This window comes from Strigops habroptila, chromosome Z, assembly GCF_004027225.2.
Source record: "Strigops habroptila isolate Jane chromosome Z, bStrHab1.2.pri, whole genome shotgun sequence".
In the NCBI taxonomy this organism is placed as follows: Eukaryota; Metazoa; Chordata; class Aves; order Psittaciformes; family Psittacidae; genus Strigops; species Strigops habroptila.
Window position 1 is genome coordinate 77,926,267 of NC_044302.2, and position 22,866 is coordinate 77,949,132.

General features: G+C 44.6%; 1 protein-coding gene across 1 annotated transcript in view; it reads left to right on the top strand.

Annotated features, from left to right (window-relative positions):
* Positions 1 to 19,548, top strand: part of THBS4 (thrombospondin 4) — a 37,808-nt gene extending 18,260 nt beyond the window's left edge. The window contains exons 8-21 of the mRNA XM_030511944.1: positions 432 to 509; positions 4,176 to 4,328; positions 5,684 to 5,788; positions 6,024 to 6,131; positions 8,572 to 8,731; positions 9,419 to 9,537; positions 10,365 to 10,417; positions 12,429 to 12,622; positions 12,907 to 13,085; positions 13,985 to 14,033; positions 14,133 to 14,329; positions 14,858 to 15,030; positions 17,180 to 17,319; positions 19,328 to 19,548. Of these exons, the coding sequence (XP_030367804.1) occupies positions 432 to 509; positions 4,176 to 4,328; positions 5,684 to 5,788; positions 6,024 to 6,131; positions 8,572 to 8,731; positions 9,419 to 9,537; positions 10,365 to 10,417; positions 12,429 to 12,622; positions 12,907 to 13,085; positions 13,985 to 14,033; positions 14,133 to 14,329; positions 14,858 to 15,030; positions 17,180 to 17,319; positions 19,328 to 19,389 (1,770 nt within the window). The 3' untranslated portion in view covers positions 19,390 to 19,548. The remainder of the gene's footprint in view (positions 1 to 431; positions 510 to 4,175; positions 4,329 to 5,683; positions 5,789 to 6,023; positions 6,132 to 8,571; positions 8,732 to 9,418; positions 9,538 to 10,364; positions 10,418 to 12,428; positions 12,623 to 12,906; positions 13,086 to 13,984; positions 14,034 to 14,132; positions 14,330 to 14,857; positions 15,031 to 17,179; positions 17,320 to 19,327) is intronic.
* Positions 19,549 to 22,866: the final 3,318 nt, after the last annotated feature.

Sequence of the window (22,866 nt, forward strand, 5' to 3'; positions counted from 1 at the left end):
TGTGTTTGCTTGGCTTTAATGGGAGTATTAAGAATCTAATACTCAGGACTGGTATAGAAACAAGAAAAAATGTCATTATCTTCATAGGTATTTCTGATCAAGGACACTCTGTTGATATCTGTAAATTGGCTTTGAACTAGGAAGAGTGTGATAGAAAAGGCCTATTTTACTGTCATTTTTTGCATGTTTCTGTAGTGCCCTACAATTGTCTAGCTCTTGTGAGCAAACCAGAAGCCCGTACTAAGTTTGAAATTTTCTGTATCACAGAGATCCATTGCAAGGTTAGCCTATGGGTATGTCTGTGCCATTCTGAGTATGATTTCAGGAGAGTCTATGACTCTTTTCTAGACTTAAATTTCAGTGGCTTTTCTTGAGACTTCCATCTCAGATTGACGTTTTTCCTGTTACATGATGATTTGTTTTATTGCTAGGTCTGCTTAGATATTGATGAGTGTCAGAATGGTGGACTTGGACTCTGCGTTCCAAATTCCCATTGCATAAACACTTTGGTAAGCACCTTTTCATTTGTGGCTTTAAAAAATTGACTGTTCTAAAATTCCTTGAGGTTAGGATTGGATTTATGGCTCTGATTGATGAGCTGAATAATACAGTTTGTTTGTTGGCCTCATCTAAACCAAAGAATCCTTTCCTCTTTTCCTGTCTATTAATAAAAAAACCCCAATACTTTATTTATCATTAACATGTCCATTTGAGCTGTATCCTTATCGATTTCCCTGAGGAATATCAGGGACTCTTCTCTCCACAGCATCCAGTTATGTGTGTTTATGAGTATGTTATTGCAAGGAATCTCCTTTGAAAGATTAAATCTTTGTTTCCCCTCTTCCCGCTTGGGAACTGCTGCACTAAGCTGTTCTCCTAGGTGCTCTTTTTATAGGAGTAACGTCTTCACTTTGTTAGGGTATTTATAGAGTACCAGGTATCTTTCTAAATAAGTATAGAGAGGAGGAGAGCTGCAATTGGTACAACACTTTTAATACCCATAGGTATTTAGTCTAGGAGAGCCACTATAGCAGAAGTAGAAACTGCTATGCTTTGAAAGGTTTGAAAGATGTTAGGCTCCAAAAGAACCTTTTAATGCTATGAAGCAAGTTGGACCTTTCACTTAGAATCGCAGAATCATAGAATCATTTAGGTTGGAAAAGACCCTTAAGATCAGCAAGTCCAACCATTTACCTAACACTGCCAAGTCCACCACTAAACCATGTCCACAAGTGCCACATTTGCATATCTTTTATATAGCTCTAGAGATGGTGACTCAACCACTTCCCTGGGCAGCCTGTTCCAGTGCTTGACAGCCCTTTTGGTGAAGAAATCTTTCCTAATACCCAGTTGAAATCTCCCCTGGCACAACTTGAGGACATTTCCTCTTGTCCTATCTCTTGACACCTCATTAGAACCTCCTTTCAGGTAGCTGTAGGAAGAGAGAAGGTCTCCCCTGAGCCTCCTTTTCTCCAGGCTAAACAACCCCAGTTCCCTCAGCCGCTCCTCAACACCCTTGTGCTCCAGACCCTTCAGCAGCTTTGTTGCCCTTCTCTGGACCTGCTTCAGCACCTCAATGTCTCTCTTGCAGCGAGGGTCCCAGAACTGAACACAATATTTGAGGTGCGGCCTCACCAGTGCCCAGTGCAGGGGGATGAGCACTGCCCTGGCCCTGCTGGCCACACTATTGCTGATACAGGCCAGGATGCCGTTGGCCTTCTTGGCTGCCTGGGCACAAGCTGGCTCATGTTCACCTCCGTCAATCAGCACCCCCAGGTCCTTTTCCATGAGCAGCTTTCCAGCCACTCTGCCCCAAGCCTGGAGCATTGCATGGGGTTGTTGTGGCCCAAGCGCAGCAAGCCCTTTGCCTTGCTGAACCTCATACCATTGGCCACAGCCCATCGATGCAACCTGCCCAGATCCTTCTGCAGAGCTTCCTACCCTCCAGCAGATCACCACGCCTACCCAACTTGGTGGTGTCTGCAACATGCTGAGAGTGAACTTGATCCTCTAATCCACATCAAAGAAAAGACTTTGATTACTTTGATTTACTATCAAATAAAGACATTAAACAGAACTGGCCCCAGTACTCAGCCCTGGGGAACACCACTTGTGACTGGCTGCTGAGTGGATTTAACTCCATTCACGTCCACTCTTTGGGCCCAGCCATCCAGGCAGTTTTTTATTCAGTGAAGAGCAGACCCATTCAAGCCATGAGCAGCCGGTTTATCCAGAAGAATGCTCTGGGAAATGGTGTCAAAGGATTTGCTAAGTCCAGGTGAACAACAGTCATAGCCTTTTCTTCATCCACTGTGCGGTCACCTTGTCATAGAAGGAGATCAGGTTGGTCAAGCAGGATCTGCCCTTCATAAACCCATGCTGACTGGGCCTGATCACCTGGTTGTCCCATATGTGCCACTTATGCCGCTGTAAATACTGTTCTGCTATAGCTGCGTGCACAAAGCAGGCTTTCTCCATTACAAGGGAAAGGTTTTAAAAGTATCCTGTGGGTGTAAAGGTGGTCCTTTGTGCAGCTAAGTATTGTTGAGGCTACCAGTAGTGTTTGAAATGATTGCTTTCCTTGTGAATAACCTTGTTTTTCTAAGACCATTTTCAATGTTCAGTATGGTTTGTGGTTTGGTTTTTTTGTGTGGTTTTTAGTTTGGGGTTTTTAATATCTAGAACATTTCTGTCACATGTTATATCTTACTGCATGACTAGACATAAGTAGTCCTCTTCAGGAAGTCATCAGGACCTGTTTGCAAAGGGCAACAAGTGGCCTGCCATCTGTCAAAACAGCAGTGTGGGTTTCTTACTCCTGTCTCCCTTTAGAAACAGTTTGGTCTGGAAGTGCTGCCTTAAACGCTATTTTAATGCATACCAGGGCTTGATATAGGACAGAATATACTGAGTAAATTCAGCAGACTCCAGAAGATACTAGCCTGGCATCCATTAGGAGAAAGTGCACAGGCTGGTATGTTTTATATAGGCCATACCATTTGCATAGCCCAGTGATTATTTTACTCTTCAGACATCTGTATATCTTCAGCCTGAAAGTATGCAGACAGCACAGAATTAGTTTGGAATGAAGCTAGGAACATAGGACAAAAATAATACCCAGATGGTTAGTAAATGTATATCTCTGCGATGGCTGACTAGGACAATCCTGACAGTTCCTCTTACAAGCTTTGTATGGGAAGAGTGAAGGTGTGAAAAGCGCCTCAATTTTACAACGGGATGGATGCACAAGTTTGTCAGAGATCTGTTTCTGTTCCTCGGCATGTCAAAAATAATTATTCTTTATAAGAAAAGAAAATTGTTTTCAATTAACTTTTGTGTCATGGCTTACAAATCTATAAAAGTGTGAGTTTTGGTGGGGTTTTTTTTTTTTTTTGAGACAAAAGCAACATTAGGGGTCAAAAGAAGACTCCTTCCTACCAGCATTTATCCAACTGTATCTCATATGGTGATCATCCCAGCACACACTTCCTTGGCTTAGTTCCTTTGGGTTTGTTTACACAAGAGACTGGCATAATATAAAATATAAATATATATGCATCTAGGTAAACCACTGGAAAAGGTGACATGGATGTTCTTGTTGCAGTGTAAATGAGGATGACTGTGTCTTCAACTCCTGAATTGTTTTCCGAAGAACAAGATTTAACTCAAATTGGCTTAAAAAGATAGAAGTTAAAAAAAAAAAAATGGGGCAAAGACATGCTGAACTTTCTTGTCTCTCATTGATTAAACGTTGTGCCCAGTTGAGTTTAGAAAAAACTGGTGGGTCTGCTTTACACTGAAATAAGAGCATCCAGTCTGATCAAACAGGTGCTGCTTACAATTTTACACAACGTTTTGGCTACCTGGGAACAGCTCAGAGTGATGCTGGCAGGGACAAGGCATCATGAAGAAGATTTTGCTGCTACATGACTTTTCTCTGGCTTCACAAAAGACTCATCTAAAAGGCAACAGTTGAGCATATTTTTCAGCTTGCACTGTGGGAGCCAATCCTGATTTTCATGTAAGAAATAGTTTGTTCACAGTGCAAGGAGGCCTCAGTGGATGAAAAACTACACTTGCACAGCATAAGCAGTGTGGCATGAATCTTGCTCACATGCTTGCTTTAGAAGAAAAGTCCTGTTAAAGGGCTGGCTAGTAACTTTTTGTTCTTACAGGGGTCTTACCACTGTGGCCAGTGCAAACCAGGATACACAGGAGACCAAATCAGGGGATGTCAGGCTGAAAGAAGCTGCAGAAATCGAGCCCTCAATCCGTGCAGTGTCCATGCCCGTTGTATTGAGGAAAGGAGAGGAGAGGTGACATGTATTGTGAGTTCATAAATTCATGCTTTTGTACAGTGAAAAATACCCCCATTTTAGGCTGGAACTGAGAAAAATTTTGTGTTGGGTATTTTAACTAGATCGTTAACTGGGCATACTAGCCCACACCAGCTATGAAAATAACCAGGCTAAGTCTATCTTGCAATTGCTTTCTTCTTGCAGCATGTCTGTAAGGCAGCCATACTCATTTACCGTATTTACTGTGTCTGTCCAGTTAGATCTTTTGAGAATGGCTTTTATAGACTTTCTGTAGTCTCCTCAGAAAGGACTGTTGAGTGTCACTCTACAGAAGACATCACAAGGACAAATTCCAATCCTGGTGCTCAGCTGCATAGCTGTGGGATCCTGTCTGCGTACGTAGTGTGCCTGTACTTGCCTGCTGACAGAGATGATGTTTTTCCAAGTGAGACCAAGACCACAGATTCTAGGCGTAGGTAGGCTGTACTGTGCTTTACAGCCATGGAAGCAGAGGAGCACCAAGTGGCACATTAACTTCCATTGTAAGAGTCTAACTGAAGTATATTACTTAGTTTTTCCAGCTTGCAAGGAGAAACTAGAGACTAATCCTGTGTCCTAAATTTGGATACAGTGCATGCTTTTGCTGGCACTTGTTTTGGTCTCATTTTTAAGTACATCTGTTTCAAAAAGAATCTAGGATATTTTAAGTCCATACTGTAATGGTAAGATAGCTAGAAACTTGTGTTAGGCAAGCCCTCATTTTCAGGGGAGGACAGAGTTTGACATGCACTTCTATGTCTGTATCTTTAGTTACAACACAAATTAAGCATTACTTTTAAACAGTACCAATTTAATTGGCTAGGAGAAACTTGCATGCAAATGCACTTGCTTTGCTGATGCAAATTTAGTAACTGTCAGTGCAGTTCTATCTTAAAACTTCCTCTAGTTGCAGATGTATTCTTGAGATACTGAACAAAACACAGCCATCCCATCTAGCCATGGGCCCCTTACTGACTACTAGCTGCATATTCTGCCTAGGTCCCCTCTTTTCTTTTTCTCCACATGCAGGTGAAGAACCAAAATTCATTCCTAGTCAGTGTCTAAAAGAAATCTATAGCTTCCACTGAAACCATTGTGTTGCAGACACACATTCCATTTAGCGTCAAGTCTTGGCTCTTTCTAGCTGTGTCTAGGTATAGAAAGCTTGAAACAAAAATTTTCTTTCCACATTGCAAGATGGTGAAGTGTACCTCACTGCACTTCAGGAACAGTCCATGCCTTTTGTACATTCGTGTTTTCAAGACTGATGTGGGGTTTCCTTCTTGAATATTGCTACAGTGACTCATTAACCTTTTGGTAGTACTATCATGGTGTTTTATTGATAGTGTGGCATTGGCTGGGCTGGTGATGGTTATATTTGCGGAAAAGATGTTGACATTGATGGCTACCCTAACGAAGAACTCTCATGCTCTGCTGAAAACTGCAGAAAAGTAAGAAATTCTTTCTTAATCTTATAATAATTCAGAGCATGGAAGGGTAAAGAGGAAGAATGGAAGAAACATGACTAGATGTACTAACCTTTTTTCAAGGAATTGAATTTATCTGGCTAAATTGTTTTAAATCTGATTAATTGATTAATTAACACAATAATAGAAAAAGTAATTGAAATTACGAAGGCATCCAGTTTACCCATGGAACACTAGACAAGTCTCATTTTATGTCTAGGACAATTGCAGATTTGTCCCAAACTCTGGGCAAGAAGACGCCGATGGTGATGGGATTGGAGATGCCTGTGACGATGACGCAGATGGGGATGGCATTTCCAATGAGCAGGTGCTGTGTATAGATCCGGGTGTGGGGGTCTGTGCAAACAGCAGGATTTCACACTACTGCAATAGTCAGTGATTTTGAATTATGGCTCACTACTATTTGCCAGTGATTATCCCATACCATCACTGCAAGCAGGTGTCTAAATCCTGTCTTTTTCTTTTATAGAATGCTCACTATTGTAGGACCTAAAAAACCCAGGCTGTCTCACAGAGCCTTAAATCCCACTAGGGTATGCTCCATTATTATATTTTACCATTGAATTCTAGAGCTTTTTGCATACAGAACTTGTGTCCTTGTCACCATTTTCCCATAGCATGGCCTTCAGGAACATTACTTGCATTAGTGTCTTTTTAAAGAGTAGGTTTATCTGGCATCGTATTCCACGAGGGATCCAAACCCCACATAAATTAATGGGTGTCTTGCCAATAGCTTGAAAAAAGCTTTGAGTCATGTTCTAAAAGTGAAAGAGATTTCCATGTGGGTAAACTACTTCAGAATATATCAGCAGTTAAATTTAGACCATAAAAGCTCTTCTGTGTATACCCCCTATCTTCACAAGCCCACTGTTGTTCTGCATTAAGATCCTTCTGTGGTATTGCTTAATGCACTTCCAAGACAGACAAAGAGAACACTCTACTCAGATTACAAACGTCCCTGTGGAGCTAGGGCAGACTGGCAGTCACAGAAGGTCTGTCCCAGGCTGTTCTGCCACAGAGGCCAAGCCTAAATTCAGGTAGCTTGAAGCAACTGGTTTTATTAATGTTCTACAAGGAAAGATGTTAAATCCTCCTTTAACTGTAAATCTATCTGCAGTTTCAGCACCTTTGCAACCAGTAACTTCTGTATGGTTGGTAATCTGTGTTCTGTCTCCTTGTGTGCAAGAGGATGAGGTCATGGGTGTGCTAGACAGCAAGGGAAAGTTTACGCCAGTTTGAAGTAAAGCCTTCTCTATGTGTATCTGGATGGTCTTAAGAGAGTAAATAGCAGCTTGTTTGACCAAAAAAAAAAAAAATCCCAAACAAAAACAAAACAAACAAAAAAATTCGACAAAAAACAAAACGAGAGAGAGAAAAACAAACAAAAACCTACCAGAACAACTTGTACATTTTTGCGTCAGAAAGTCATGGTTTTCCAAGTGTTTCAGCTTTGGTTTGGGTTTCTACCAGAAGGGGGCAATGGCCTTTCAGTGAGAGCATCTGACAAATCCTGTCAGGGTCCGTGAATTTCGGCTTTTGAGAAGGACCATGTAAGGAAGCCAGGGCACCAAACCAGTTACTCAGTTACTCACTATGGATGGATACAAAATGAGAATCAGAAGTCAAAGTTATCATTAAAGCCTTACAATCTGCATGTTTATGTTTAGAGTTCTCACAGTATGGTTCAAAGGAGAGCTTTAAGGGACACACGAAACCTGATCTAGAGCTAATTGTACAATCATCAATTGGTTTGGGTTGGAAAGGACCTTAAGATCATCTAGTTCCAACCCCCTGCCATATGCAGGGTTGCCATACCCTAGACCATGTCGCTCAAGGCTCTGTACAGCCTGGTCTTGAACACTTCCAGGGATGTTCCTGTTCCAGTGCCTCACCACCCACATAGTAAAGAATGTCTTCCCTATATCTAACCTAAACTTCCCCTGTTTAAGTTTGAACCCATTCCCCCTTGTCCTACCACTACAGTCCCTGATGAAGGGTCCCTCTCCAGCATCCCTGTAGGCCCCCTTCAGACACTGGAAGGCTGCTATGAGGTGTCCACGCAGCCTTCTCTTCTCCAGGCTGAACAGCCCCAACTTTCTCAGCCTGTCTTCATACAGGAGGTGCTCCAGCCCTCTTATCATCCTCATGGCCTCCTCTGGAGTTGCTCCAACAGCTCCAACAGCTCCATGTCCTTCTTATGCTGGGGACACCAGCACTGCACACAGTGCTCCAAGTGGGGTCTCACAAGAGCAGAGTAGAGGGGCAGGATCACCTCCTTCACCTGCTGGTCACACTGCTTTTGATGCAGCCCAGGATACGATTGGCTTTCTGGGCTGCGAGCGCACACTGAAGCTGGCTCATGTTCAGTTTCTCTTCAACCAACACCCCCAAGTACTTCTCCGCAGGACTGCCCTGAATCTCTTCTCTGCCCAGCCTGTAGCTGTGCCTGGGATTGCCCCGACCCAGGTGTAGGACCTTACACTTGGCTTGGTTGAACTTCATGATGTTGGCATTGGCCACCTCTCAAGCATGTCAAGGTCCCTCTGGATGGCATCCCTTCCCTCCAGTGTATCAACCGAACCACACAGCTTGGTGTCATCAGCAATATTTACATAAAATATAAACTGCTCACAGTAATCATTTTTTGTGAAAGTAGAAATAATGTAAGAGTTATATAAATCCACTAAAGTGGAAATTAAGTATTTGGGACCCGGTTCATGCCTGTTTTGGATCTGTGTCTCTTGCAGGATAACTGTGTCTTGGTTCCCAATGTTAATCAGAGAAACAGCGACCAAGATATCTTTGGAGATGCTTGTGACAACTGCCGCAATGTTCTGAATAATGACCAGAGGGACACAGATGGTGATGGGAAAGGAGATGCTTGTGATGATGACATGGATGGAGATGGTTAGTAATTCTTCACTTCCAGCTGCTCTGATGTTCTTGAAACTTGCCCAGAATGTGCTGTGTGTTAGGAGTTTTCCTGTCACCAGCTGCTAAGTGTCATGTAACACATTGTCTTTCTTCATGAAACCTGTGTTTGGAATCCTTTTCATTTACATTAATATATAACTTTCAGCCTTCATTGGAAGCCCCAAACACTGTAACAGATAAACCTAGCCATGGTTTATGTGTAAGTTAAGGTCATTAGTCATTCAGTAATTCCTTAAAGGTACAAACATGTCCCAGAGTACCCAGCTGCTGCCTATCCCAGATGCCCAAGAGCCACATAATTTTCATTGCTGTAGGAGGCTTGAAAGAAGGAAGAAAAATCACAGCCCTTCAAACGTAATAACAAAGGTGAAACGTCTCATCCTCTAAGCTGTGAAACAGGAACAGGATAGAATGAATTTTATATAATTAATGAAGTGTGTGTGATAGGGTTGAAAGCTGTTCTTTGGCAAGATGTTTCTAACTTCTATTAAGTGAGTAGATGCACACATAAGAAGAATCTGCTGCGCAGGCTTACAATATCATTGCAAGATGAAGTAGGTGCTGAAAAGGAATAGTGTCTTTACTGTTCTTGATGTTTATGTTGTCCAGTAACAAATAAAGGAATTGTTTTTAACTAACATCCAGTCCGCTTTTCGCTAGGTATTAAGAACCTTTTGGATAATTGTCAGAGGATCCCCAATCAAGACCAGGAGGACACAGATAATGATGGTGTTGGTGACGCCTGTGACAGCTGCCCTACAATCAGCAACCCAAATCAGGTTAGCAGGCAGAAGGAAAAAGTACCCTCATTTAGGGAGAGGTACTTTTGAGGTTGAAAAAGAAGCAAGAGAATGAAGCAGCTCATGCAGGGTGTTTACCTTTTTAACAGTAGGTATTCAGGAAAGTTTTATGGAGCTTCAAACTCTCCTGACAATGGGAAAGGGGAGGTACCAGGTGTATTCTCATAGCTTGGGATGTCATTAGCACCTTTGCCTTGACAGTATCTTCTACTGGCATGCTCTGAAACATGGGCATGCTCCAGTCCCACAGAGTCCAATGCCAGACTCAACGCAGTGGTGTGATTTAGTTACACTTGATATTTCTTTATTTAGGACAAAATCTCAGTGTCCTTATTTAGTAAAACTTTTCGTTGCTCCTAGGTGAGAAGTCAGTGAGACTTTTCATATGTTTTGAATTCTGATTAAGCCCCTTGTGACTAACAAAAAATGCTGGAAACTTTATAGAAACATGGTAAATTTTCAAAGCTGCTGAAGACATCAACTGTGGTTAGAAATGAGGGATACTTATTTCCAGTAGTTGAAGAATTTTGCTTGAACTACTCAACTTGCTTGAACTGCTCTAATCAAGTTTAACCCTGTTTACTTATTGTCTGTTGGTTTTGTTTTTTTCTTCTTCCTTTAAATAAAATGTCTTTTTGGTTAAATAGATGAAAAATGCAAACAAGAAAATATGTTTTGTAAAACAAATGTTTTTCCATGCTTTTATTTTAATTGCATTTGATTTAGTTGTGTTTTGGTTTAATACTGCCATTTTAATAGATGCTCTCAGCAGCTGATATTGGAACTTTCACTGTTTCCTTTTGCAGTCAGATATTGACAACGACCTGATTGGAGATTCCTGTGATACCAATCAGGACAGGTATGCTGTGTTATGGCTTTTAACAGCAGCAGGGAAGGGGAGAGGCCTGTCTTGAGCTGAATAATGCTACTGTTTCCTGGAGAGCTTTAATCCCTCAGACTAGCCTGGATTTAATTCTAATACCTCCTCAAAGAGATGTTATTTCAGAAAACAGTGTTTGAACCATCAGCCTTGTTGGGTCACTTCCCTGTAGCAATACAGTTAAGAGCTTTTCACCTTTAGCCCTACGTTCACACAGGCTGCCTCTGAGTTCCTGTGGAAGTGACATTCAGAGCAGTTCTCTGGCTGTAAAACTCAGAGCCCTGCTCAGAGCTTTACTGAGGTAAAAGGCTGTTTTCTTTTATTTTCATCCCTCTTTTCTTTCTTTTTCAGTTTAGCAGAAATTTCACAGTGAAGGGCTGCATTTTTTTCTGTAAGAACCTAGTGTTCCAGAAACAGAATTTTATTACCAAGTGTAAAATAAAAAAAAGATAAACCCCTTTGCTTTAGCACAGAAAAAGTGGGAAGGCTCCTCTGTGGCTTTACACGCCCTGAGCATTCACAGGGGCACGTCCCGTGACAAACTGCTCACACCTGGCTGGAAGCGGCGTCTGCATAACCAGCGTTAGGGGTGACAAGTCCTCCCCTGCTCTCCTCACTTAAATCAAGAAGAAAGGGAAGTGATAAATCCTGTGCTGGCATAGCATTTTGTCAGCCGCAGGCGGCTGCAAGGTCTCACCCCCCAGGCGGTTGGTGGGTGTTGCTGCCTGGGACAATAAGCGCAGGGAGCCCACTTCCCGACCTCTGCAGGGAGCATTCCCAGTCTTGGGCCAGTAGCTGCAAAGGGCCCCAGCTGGGAGCTCTTTTAAGTAGATATGGCCTTGGTTTTTTCCTGTTTTAAAAAGGGATGTGTTTTCTTCTTTTCCTCAAGCCTAACTAATATGTATGAAGCATTTCCTGGTAGAAATGCTGTAGCTCTGCCTGAGGTTAACCTTGCAGTAAATGTATGTGCATGGTCCTCATTGCATTTTATCTTAAGAATGTGCAAACAGTAGTTGCTCTGTCCTAAAATTAAAGCACTTTTCTTAAGCCGTGAAAGATAGGTGGGAATATGCATAGCTATAAGCTGCAGCACTGCCCTGGTTTGGCTGCACGTCCCCTACTCTGCCTCTACTCAGCATAAAGCTACTGAGAGGAAACATGCCTGCTTATCATCAGGAACTATTTTATTTATGGTGTGTGTGCAAGACACACGTGACTTCAAGGCCATTTTTTTGCACTGATGCACTTAACTGTTGGCATGGAGAAACAATGCAGCCACCCCATAACTTCCCAAACTCTTTTCTGTAGTGTGTGTCCCTGTTCCTTGTGACTTTTCGCTATCACTACCTGATACTGGGGGTGTGTGCTTGGGAGCTACAGACTTCTCTGTTTCTCGCTGTGCAGCTCCCCTGCGGGTCTGTAATGCAACAAAACTTGCTATGCAGGAGGCGGAAAGTGGTGCTTGTTTTTAAACCAGTCTGATTTCCCGTGCTCGTGCGGAGTCTCCCATAAATCTCATTCACGCTTACACCTGTATGTTCATGAGCACCAAGACACTTGTGGACAACATGTCTGACAAGGGACACCAGCTGTTGAGCACTTGCTGTCTCCTGGGTGCCTTTTGGTTGGTGACACTACACTTGCTGGATGTGTCTTACACATCCTTTAGGAGTGGATGTCATCTGAAACCTTAGGCTCTGATACCTTTTCCCACTCCCCGTAAGGCTTCTTTTTGTTTTCCTTATCTGAGTATTTTTATAGCTCCAGGCTTAGTCTTTACATTCCTGTTACCTTATCATATGGTCTGTGTTTGCTGCTTGTCTCCTTGCTGTTCAGCCACCTGAGTGACACCAGGTTGTGGTGCCCCACTGGTCTGTTTACTGCTTTGGGGTGCCCCCAGTGCAATTCCCACTAGGGCACCCATGCTGTCCCGATGCAGAGGCAGGAGCTGATGCTGGCATGCCGTTTCTTCTTGTTTCTGTGCTCGTAGTGATGGCGATGGGCACCAGGACAGCACAGACAATTGCCCCACCGTCATCAACAGCTCCCAGCTGGACACAGATAAGGACGGGTTGGGTGATGAGTGTGATGAGGATGATGATAATGATGGCATTCCTGACCTCTTGCCCCCCGGCCCTGACAATTGCAGGCTGGTCCCCAACCCAGGGCAGGAAGATGATAATGGTAAGATGGGCCTTCAGGAGCCATTTCAGTGCTTAGGCACTACATCCTTCTCCAGGCACTGCACATGCACCAGGATCCAACACAGTCACCGCATCTGCATACACTAATCCCAGGAGGGAACCCAGCACACAGGGGCCCTTTGGCCCGGGCAGAGGACCTCAGGTCCGCTCCCTAGGCACTGCAGCCATGAGGATTGAGACTCCACCTGCTTCTCAAACACCCTGATCCACTCAGAGGTGGCTACTTGCTAAACCATAAACCTTTCACTTCTCTGATGCATTCAGGTGATGGAGTTGGGGATATCTGTGAGTCTGATTTTGACCAGGATACAGTGATTGATCGGATCGATGTGTGCCCTGAGAATGCAGAGATCACCTTGACAGACTTCAGGGCCTATCAGACAGTGGTGCTGGACCCAGAAGGGGATGCGCAGATTGATCCCAACTGGGTGGTTCTGAACCAGGTAAAAATACTTCTGGTCTTCCTTACCTAGCTGAGAAAGATCTTTTGAAAGCCACAGTAAAACTGTCTCTTTAACTGCCGGACCTCTGGCAAACAAGTGAAAAGTAGAAGCTGTTGGTTGGTTGACTATTTTACAGGAGTTTTAACGAAGGAACTTCCTTTTAGCATATGATAGCTTTGGTGCTTCTAATAATCTAAAATAGTAATCTAAATTAATAATCTAAAATAACTACCCGACTTTTTCTGTGTGGATTTCGCTGCTGCCAAGAAGGCAAACACAAGACTTTTGTGTCACATTATTGAAGTATTTCTGTAGCAAACAATTTCATGAATCCTTCCCAAAAGTTGAAAGTCTGACCTGCTGTATTGCAGGGCATTTACTCTAGGTGGAGTCCAGTAACTGTTATTTACACTAACAAATTTTAGCCTCCGGGAGGCTAATGTGTTCTGAGTCACAGGGAATGTGCAGTTTATTCCTACTGCCAAAGTCGCTGCCAAGCCAGCTGAGATGTAGACACCTTCCTTAACCCAGTCCTAGCAGTCAGTTTAATCCCAAATTCCATGATCAAACTGTATGAGCCAAGCCTAGGAAAAGCTCTCTTCCACCCCAGCCCTCTTTCTGACATCCCTCCTCCCCCCAGTTCTGGTTCAGTGATTTGCAGAATCAAATTCTGCAGTAGGAAAGGCAAATCATTCCGGACTCAGGGCACACAAGCAGCTGAAACATTAGTATTTGATTATAGTTCTCATTTTAATTCAGAGCTGCAAGTGTTACAGACATATTGTGAGCAAAGGGAGGAGATGAGTGGAGGGGGTGCTAGATGGAGGCCATAAGGGGCTGCCAGGCTTACCCGGTGCAGCTCATCACGCACACTAACCAGCCTGAATTTACTCTTACAGGGCATGGAAATTGTGCAGACTATGAACAGCGATCCTGGCCTTGCTGTTGGTGTGTACCTCTTCTGAGATTCAAGTTTTAAAGCAAAAACCTTAGAGCATGTGAACACATTTTCTGCAAACTTGTTCCTAACCCACGTGTATCCCTCAGGTTACACAGCTTTTAACGGCGTTGACTTTGAGGGCACTTTTCATGTGAACACCGTGACAGATGATGACTACGCTGGCTTTATTTTTGGTTATCAAGACAGCTCTAGCTTTTATGTGGTAATGTGGAAACAGACTGAACAGACGTACTGGCAAGCGACTCCCTTCAGAGCTGTTGCAGAGCCTGGCATTCAGCTAAAGGTACTGGTCGTGGCTCCTATCTGGTGACACAGCAGTCACCACAGCCTGGCTGTGCCATCCTGCCATGTGTTTGCTGTGCCACCCCACCATCTGACTGCCATGGGCTAAGCCGTCATGCTGTGCATTGCCCAAGCCATCGCTGCATGGCGTCTGCTCTGCCTGACTGCTGTTCTCTCCCTGCAACGGGCACAAAACTGATGAGTCAGGTGGCTGCCGCACAGCCCTTTAAATAGCACCATTTGTTAAGGAAATTAATCTCCAGCCTTGCCCCTACTCATCAGCTGGAGGGTTTAGTCTCTGCTCTCATTGTGCTCTGACTGTAGCTGGTCAAACCGCCTCCTTGTTCTAGGTCCAGGTATTTAGTTGTTTTTCCATGCAAACAGTGGCTCCGGCTATACAAGAGAAGTTAGGGGCATGTGAGCAAGAGGGAGGGTACTTCTGCGGACCTGCTCCCTGTTACAGAAAGACTTAGAGCTCCTGAAAATCACATTTCTCTGTGATTGGCATTGGCAAATTGTATTTCTACAGGCTGTGAAATCCAAGACGGGCCCTGGTGAGCACCTCCGCAACTCCCTCTGGCACACGGGGGACACCACTGACCAGGTCAGGCTGCTGTGGAAGGACCCCCGAAATGTAGGGTGGAAAGACAAAGTCTCCTACCGCTGGTTCTTGCAGCACAGACCCCAGATCGGTTATATCAGGTAAGAGAGGAAAGGATAGATATGGTGAGTACAGAAACATGTCTGCCTAAACTGTTGTTTCTCAACACCTAATTCAGATGATAACCTGAGAATCTGTGAGATGTTTGACCTTTACATTGATGAAGGCTTGTAATAGGCTAGACTTTTGAAATTCAGCCTGCAATACTTTTCCTAGGAAACATAATTCCAAGTTATGCCTGTTTGTAACCTAAGTATTCTACCATCTGGCTGTTGTAACGGGGCTCTACCCTAATAAGCCCTTTTCTGGCTTTAATACCTTGTTTTCCAAGCTACTGATGGCCACTGATCTCAAAAACAATGCATTTCAAAATTTCTTAATTTTGATCCTTTAGAATATTTTTGTTGGAATTGTGATAGTTCATTTACATATCCTGAGATAACAGAATAGATAAAAGTTGTCCACTTAAAAGGTTGTGATCCTAAGGTCAGTGATTATCCTGACATGATAGATTTGAGATTACATAGCACGTATTCAGAAAGTTTGTCAAAGCTTTGTAATGCATGTTATCTATTTTGTTATTTGAAACAAACAAAAAAAATTCACCCCTCAGGAGGAAACATTTCACTCTGCACCATCCAGGTCAGCAGGAATTACACTTGTAGATCAAGGACAGTGTTAAAATGCATAAAAAAATAAACTGCTCTGGCATCAGCTCAGTTTTGCAGCATTGTAATAGAACAGAAATACCGGTAAGTCAGTTGTTCTTCAAAAAATCACCACCCTGTAGCTGAGGTGCAGTAACTTGATGTTATAATTATTCCAGTTTTCTGGTGCAGAGCATCATCTTCAGTGATAATTGGAAAGAGCATGTTTGACTTTCTGCTAAAGTGGATTAAGAACATTTATTCTGTCAATTACTGTGTCCCAGCCACAGGGCAGTTGTGAATAGATCTTGGGTGGCAACTTCCACTTAGACCAAGCTGTTTGTGAAGCTGCTTCACAAGCAAACATCTGCCTGTGGTTGCAGTCTCTCTAGCTAGCCTGATTAATGCCCCCTGCAACTGGGAAAGCTAGCAAAGTCAGTGTCACAGTCCTTCAGAAACTAAAGGCAGCCAGGCCTAAAGTGAACCTCTGCCAGCTCTCTGTCCACATCTTGCTGTGGTCTGTTTAGGCCAGATGCCACAGGCCATAATGAGTCTAGCAAAGGTTTTCTGAGGCTTCAAGGAAGCATAGGAAAAAGTCACTTGGGCCAAGACTCTCCCACAGAAATTTGAAGGACAACAAGTTCTATTCATTGTACAGATGCTTTTGAACTGCCTCAGCAAATCAGGAAATAAACTCAGGAACATAACAGGAATTGTCGGGGGTGGTTTTTTCTTATTTTATAAAAAGACACAGGAACTTTCTTCTTTCCCTTCACCACTCGCTGTTTTCTTGCATGTCAGGGTCCTCATCCAAAACAGGGCCCTGCAGGCTCATCATCCTCTAAGTTGCTTACCCAGTACTCCAGAGGCTGAGGACTCGGTGCAGACAGCGCTGCAGCATCCCAGCTGGCTGCAGCACAGTCCTGCTGAAGCCCGCAGTGCAGGGCACATGCTGGGGAGCTGGCAGGGCACAGCTCTTCCCAGAGCTGCTTGGGAATTTGCCGGTGGGCTGTCTAACAATGAGATGCAGGATCATCAGAGCTGTTCCTGGAATTAATCACAGTCACATTCTTAAAGAAACTCACGGTCAAGTTTAACATTCAAAATGGTTTGTTTGAAAATTTGCCTATTAAAAAAAAGAAAAAAAAGTTCAGCTTCAAACTGTGTGAGACAATATCCATCTGGCCTTCTTCAACTGATCTAATCTGGTTCTCCCTTTCTCCTATAACTGTTGACTGTGGAAATATTCAAGAGTTAAAGCTCTCAGCCTGACTGACTACAGGAAAAAATATTCCAAGGCTGTTGTAGGTTGTGTAGAAGAACCCAAACACCACCAAAACACCCGTCCTGCCCAGCTCTTGACAGCATGCAGCATTATTCTAGTCCCCAGCCTCCAGAGGAGCTATCTTAGCTGCTTTTTCTTCCCTGGGACAAGAGGAAGGATAGCATGTCCAAGGCTGGAGTCACCATAGATAATGAGATTACTTTTATGAATGTTGCAGCTGTGGAAAAGATGTAAGACTTTCTGTTTGCTTTCATTAAGGGCAAGATTTTATGAAGGCTCTGACCTAGTGGCAGACTCTGGTGTAACCATAGACACCACGATGCGTGGAGGACGGCTTGGAGTTTTCTGCTTCTCTCAGGAAAACATTATTTGGTCCAACCTGAAATACCGCTGCAATGGTAATGTTGCTCTTACATAATTTTAGCTAACAACTAGCAAATGACCATGAAGTGGTGTGGTAGTGTGGCTGCTGGATTAAGCCATTTTGCATCCCTTCCTTTGCTTTTCATTTACAAGTTATTCACAGCTGTGAAACGCCTCCCCTGACACCAGCAGCATGCTGCGGCCCAGCCAGATGGGAACTAACACCTCACAACTGCTCCTCCCAAAGCAGTCACTCTGCTGCAGAGATTGTGCCAACTAAGTAGTATAGCTGTCATCAGAGAATTAGAAACGTTATTTAAAACCAACCAACCATGAGCTGTACACACAAAATATACATTCTGAGGCCATCATGCATGTAGGATGCCTTGAGCTGTAAATACAGCGTGAAAGAAATCTGGAGAGCCACTGGATCAGTCACCAGGCATCAGTGTCACATGTGTACTTGCTGGTTGCTCTTGTCTGTGGGAGGACAAGATCGTGAGATGTGCTTTGTCCCATGGAGGAATCCTTCTCAGACTCTGTGGGAGCATGCTGGCCTACTCCTCTTGGGGTCAGAGCCTCCCAGCTTGGCCCTGATCTCCCACTATATGGAGTAACTCAACCCTTGGTCACTCACACAGAAGCTGTTCATGTCAGGGCATTTCTGCCCTAGCAGTAGTTCACCTAGGTTGTAGTGGGGTTGGAGGGGCTGCCCCACTCCTCTCAGCATCAACCCCCACCTGACCAAGGCAGCCTTAGGAAAACAAGTTACCAGCCAAGCTGGAATAGTTTGTCTGCTTTCTGTGGTTCCAAGAAGCCAAGCCCAGGTCTGCAGTGGGCACAGCCAGTCAGCTGCACAGCCAGACCCTGGCTCTGTGGTGTGTGCCAGTGAGGGACTCTGGTTCCTGGGCACTCAGTACGCTTATGCTAACGCTTGGAGGTCATGGTTAAACAGGGAAACTTCTAGACAGAGGTGCTTTCAATTAAATTACTTGATAAGAGTCTGAAAACAGACTCCTACGTCTGTGGTTTCCCAGACATATGTGCTTTCCCAGAAATCACGTTTCGAAGCTGCTGCTGAAGTCATATAGATACTGTCCTGGCAGTGAGCAGGCAGTGGCTTTGCTGCAGGCACTTCAGTAGGTCGATTAAACCCACTCAGAGAAGTCTCTGCGGTCCCCAGGCATCCTGCTTTCATTTCAGAAGTTCTACATTTGCAGAAAAAGCCTAAAAGGAATTTTCAAGCCTCAAAAAAAGGTCAACAAAAAGCAAAGAACTTGCCTTTTTTTGCTATATGTACTGTGTGCATTTCCATAGTTACTTCCTTTTTGAGTTACCTGTCCTGCATCAGGGTGGAAATGATCAAAATAAAGTTGAGGTCACTCAGTTGAGCTTCATTGCTGAGGCTCCATCTTGGGCTGCAGCTTTAGCTCTGTGGTTAGCTCTGTAGCTCTCCAGATACAACGGGAGCTGGCAAAGGCACCCTCAAACTCAACGTTTCCAACAGAACTGTAGTCGCTGTTATGACATTGACCCACCTCCAGCTCCCTTCACCAGTGCTGCAGTGGTTTTCTTCTACCAGCTGCTATTGGTCCTTGGGTTAACGTTTCAGTCCCTTCTTGTGGCATGGGAAACCATCGCAGGGAAGTTGAATTAGGACCCATGAGAAATAGAGATGCTGACATACAGACGTATCTGGGGTACAGAGCAAGACAACCACATTTTCTGCCTTTCCAGTCAGCGTTTATTAATAAAAATACAGATGTGGAAGCCACAAAATTTTTGGGTGGAAATGTAATTTGAAGGTTGGTAGTGTTCCATTATGGGCTGGTGCCATAGCATGCGCTGCCTAGTTAGCCTCCCTGTGCTTTACAGTGGTGTACAGCTAAAACCGAGAGCAGTCCCTGCTCATTCGAAACACGTAAACAAAAGAGAAGGCACGTTACCTAAAAAAAAAAAAGAGTGTGGGGATAATTCATTAATTTAAGTGCTCCCTGGTTTTGTCAGAAGAGACTAAACTTATGCATATTTTCCTATTTTCAGACACCATCCCAGAGGACTTTCAAGAATTTCAAGCTCAGCAATTTGGAGTTGGGGATATTTAAGAACAAGCAAATTAACATTGCTATTGCAAACAATCAAACAATATATTTTAAATCCTTATATGATTGTTGTTGTCAGAGTGCACATCGCAGCTTGTTCTCATTGATGTGACTATGTCAGACTTTTTTGTATAAAAGTAAAAATAAAAAGGAGACAAAACAGCCTGGAGCTTCACTTGTTTTTGAATTTGCCCTAAAATCTAGGGAGCAGTATGTAATGGAGTGATACTTGGTTTCTCAGCAAAAGTTTCGGATTCGATGTTAAACAGGATGGGAAAGACAGTGCAATTTTGTCTATCTATCTGGAATGTGTCAGAAACAACGGGTTGCAGCCAGGCGTGACGTGGTTGGGAACAGTCTGGCCAAGCCAAGGGCTTCTTAGTACCTTTCCGGTCCTGCTAGGAAAGAGTTTTCTCTCCTATAGAGCAGTTCAACTCCTTTGGCAGACCTCCTCTAAGAACTCCATCAGACCTCCCTGCCCTCCCACTCCCAGGAAACTATGAATAACACTGTCACATCCTGTTAAAGCAAAAAAGCTGACTGCGGGGCATTGTATTCGCAGCTTACTACTTGCATGCGACTAAACAAAAAAAAAAAAGACATATGGACATAAATGCAGAATCACCTATAGAGAGAAAATGATACTAACATCCACATATGCAAAGCCAGGCTTTGACCCACTGTCTCCACTCAGAGCTGAGCTCTCTCAGCACGTACTGCAGTCATGAAAATAAGTCACCAATTTAAAAGCCCAAACCACTGCATTAACCATTAGCAACCATTAAGAAAGGACTGGAAAACAAATAGTAAAAAAAAAACCCTATCACAATGCACGCTGTAATGTGAAGTATAAAAGGTGTTGGATACCATGGGGATTTCTAGTACATTCTTCAAAATAGTCCTAGGAAAGTGAGGGAGGACAAGCTCCAAGAACAGCTGAAGAGAAGGATATTGCAGCCTATGGGGTAATTACTTTAAAAAGGACAATGGGAAACAATACTTCAGCAGAGGGGGAGTACAGTGAGGGTTTTAAAAATCAGAAGTAGCCCTGAGAAAATGAGCTGCCATGGCTCCTTCCCAGCGCGAGAGCACAGGGGAAATGCTGAGTTAAACTGTCAGATGAGTGCATCAAAACAGTAAAAAAAAAAGAAGTGTCCGGTTCTGGGTACAGTAAAAATACCCGTAAGGTTTATGGTGCTATCAAAGGCTTGGGCTATGGGAAAAGTTTTCACTGTGGGCTTGTCCACCATCGCCAAGGCTTCTGGGAGCAGTGCAGCCCTGGGACCTGCTCCATGAGGGATCCCGGAGTCACACAGCAAAAAGCACAATGCAGGAGCACTCCTCTGGCACAGCACTTCATTGTGAAAGGGCCTCCAGTTTCAGTCCTCCTTTCTCCCTGGCTTCACCAAACCCAGCGTCACTCACCAGGTTTTCAACTGAGGATTGAAAGGCTGTTTTGGAGCAACACAGAGCATAGTGTCACATTATGCTTAGAAGATGAGAATAAACAACTTTTTCTAGCTGAACACAGGCTGTAACTGCAGTATTGTTTGTTTATGAAAGAGAACACAGACTATAAAGCAAATTTATGTCTTCCGTATCATGCACTTGCATTTCACTGGATGGAGCCACCCTTCTCCAGGCAGGAATGCTCTCCGGATGGTCTGGGTGCAGTCTGGGCAGGAGCAGTTACTCATCCTGTGCTCACACACCACGGGCATGGGGGCAGTGCGCACATCTTGCACAAGTGGTCCATTCCTCACAGTGGGTGCCACAGGCCTGGCCCAGCCTGCCCTGCCTGCAGCATGTGCTGGCCAGAGCACGGCAGCGCACATCATCTCCATCAGGAAACATAGGAACCCCTGCAGCCTCCGAACCCCTGCCCAGTGTGTCCCCTCCTGCGGCTGGAGGCTCTCCTCCTGGTACAGTGGCTGGGAGGGAGCACCCCGGCTGTTGGCTACACCAGTTTGCTGCCTTCAAGTTTGCCCATTCCCAGGCTCTCTTCCAGTCTATGCCACAGCCACTGGAGGCTGGAAGGCAAGATATAGGCTCTCAAAGGAAATTGCATGAAGCTGTGAGCTTCCAACCCGCCCACAATGGAAAACACACTGGCTTTCTCAACTGGCAGCCACAGAAACCAGTCGCAGCTCAGGCAGCCCGAGCTCTTCGTTTCAGAAGGTGCTGTTGGGACATTACAGCGGGCTGCCAGAGCTCACTGTCTGTTGTGTTGACACACCAACTGCTGGGTAGCCTGCAAGCTCAGGAAGAGCAACGTCCAGCTGTTGCAGACAAAACATTTGCCCCATGGTCATAGTCTGGGCTTGGGAAACCTCCTGCCCTTCACCTTCCCATCAGAAACAGCACAGTCCCTGTGTGTAAGTGTTTAAACAAGCTCTTCTTGCATCACCACCTCTGTCTGGATGATTGTGCAACACAGATGTAGCTCCATGTGTGGCTTCTGGCAAGTGAAGATGCTGCAATCCCACATCTTTCAAACCGAATACGTAGCTCGCCCTTGCCCCCATGACCTGCAGAGCAGAGCAGCACTCAGCGGGAGAGGCAGCTGTGGAGTCCTGGGGCTCCTGCACCAGGGTCTAACGTCTCATCACAGGTTAACTCTTTCCTGCACACTACAAACACCGCGACAAACACACTTCAAATGCTTCTGCTCCCTGAAGACCATCCCCTGGTTTGAAACTCCAGGAGAGAACATCCTGCCATGGTGCGGCAGGGTGAGGTGGAGGCAGGGGTGGGCACACCAGTGACAGGCTGCTGAGCAAAGGCTGTTTGCTCTCACAGACCCTTGGCACCACTTGAGAACCACTTGCACCATGGTCAAAATGCAGAGCCGGCCAGCTACATGCACCAGAGCTGCACAGAGAATGGCAGCCACCGTTCCACCCTGTGAAACTTGGTCAGCAGCTTCTCATAACCACAGGGAGCCCGTGTCTTGGTGTGGGTCTATGGCATGGGCACAACCAGCACCAGCAGGCAGGCTGCAGCCAGCACATGCTGAAACAGGACTCTGCAACAGCCCAAACGTGGATGGCAGGAAGCAAGGGACCAGGGTGCAGGGAGGTGCAGCACTTTCCCTGGTGCGGCTCTAGGTGTCATATTCAGCTGCTGCCCACCACACCATCTGGGCAAGTGAGAAAACAAATGAGAGATCCTTGTTTCAAACAAGCGTTTGGGCTTCAGAGCTATCTTTGGCCTGGAGAATATTCTGTTTGTACTGTCAGAGGTATCTGACACATATCGGAGCTCAATTGTACAGATGAATCTGTGCAACCTGTCATCTCATGAGGTCATGCTCTGGAGGGATACAAGACCAACATGGACAGGGAAGACATGTAATATTCTATAGGCCAACATTTTTTTGTTAAACAATGTCCCAATGTAGTGAACAAAAATGATCAACCAGTTTACCATTACTGCCTCAGCAACTCCTTACCTCATATACTTATATATGTCTCAAGTTTC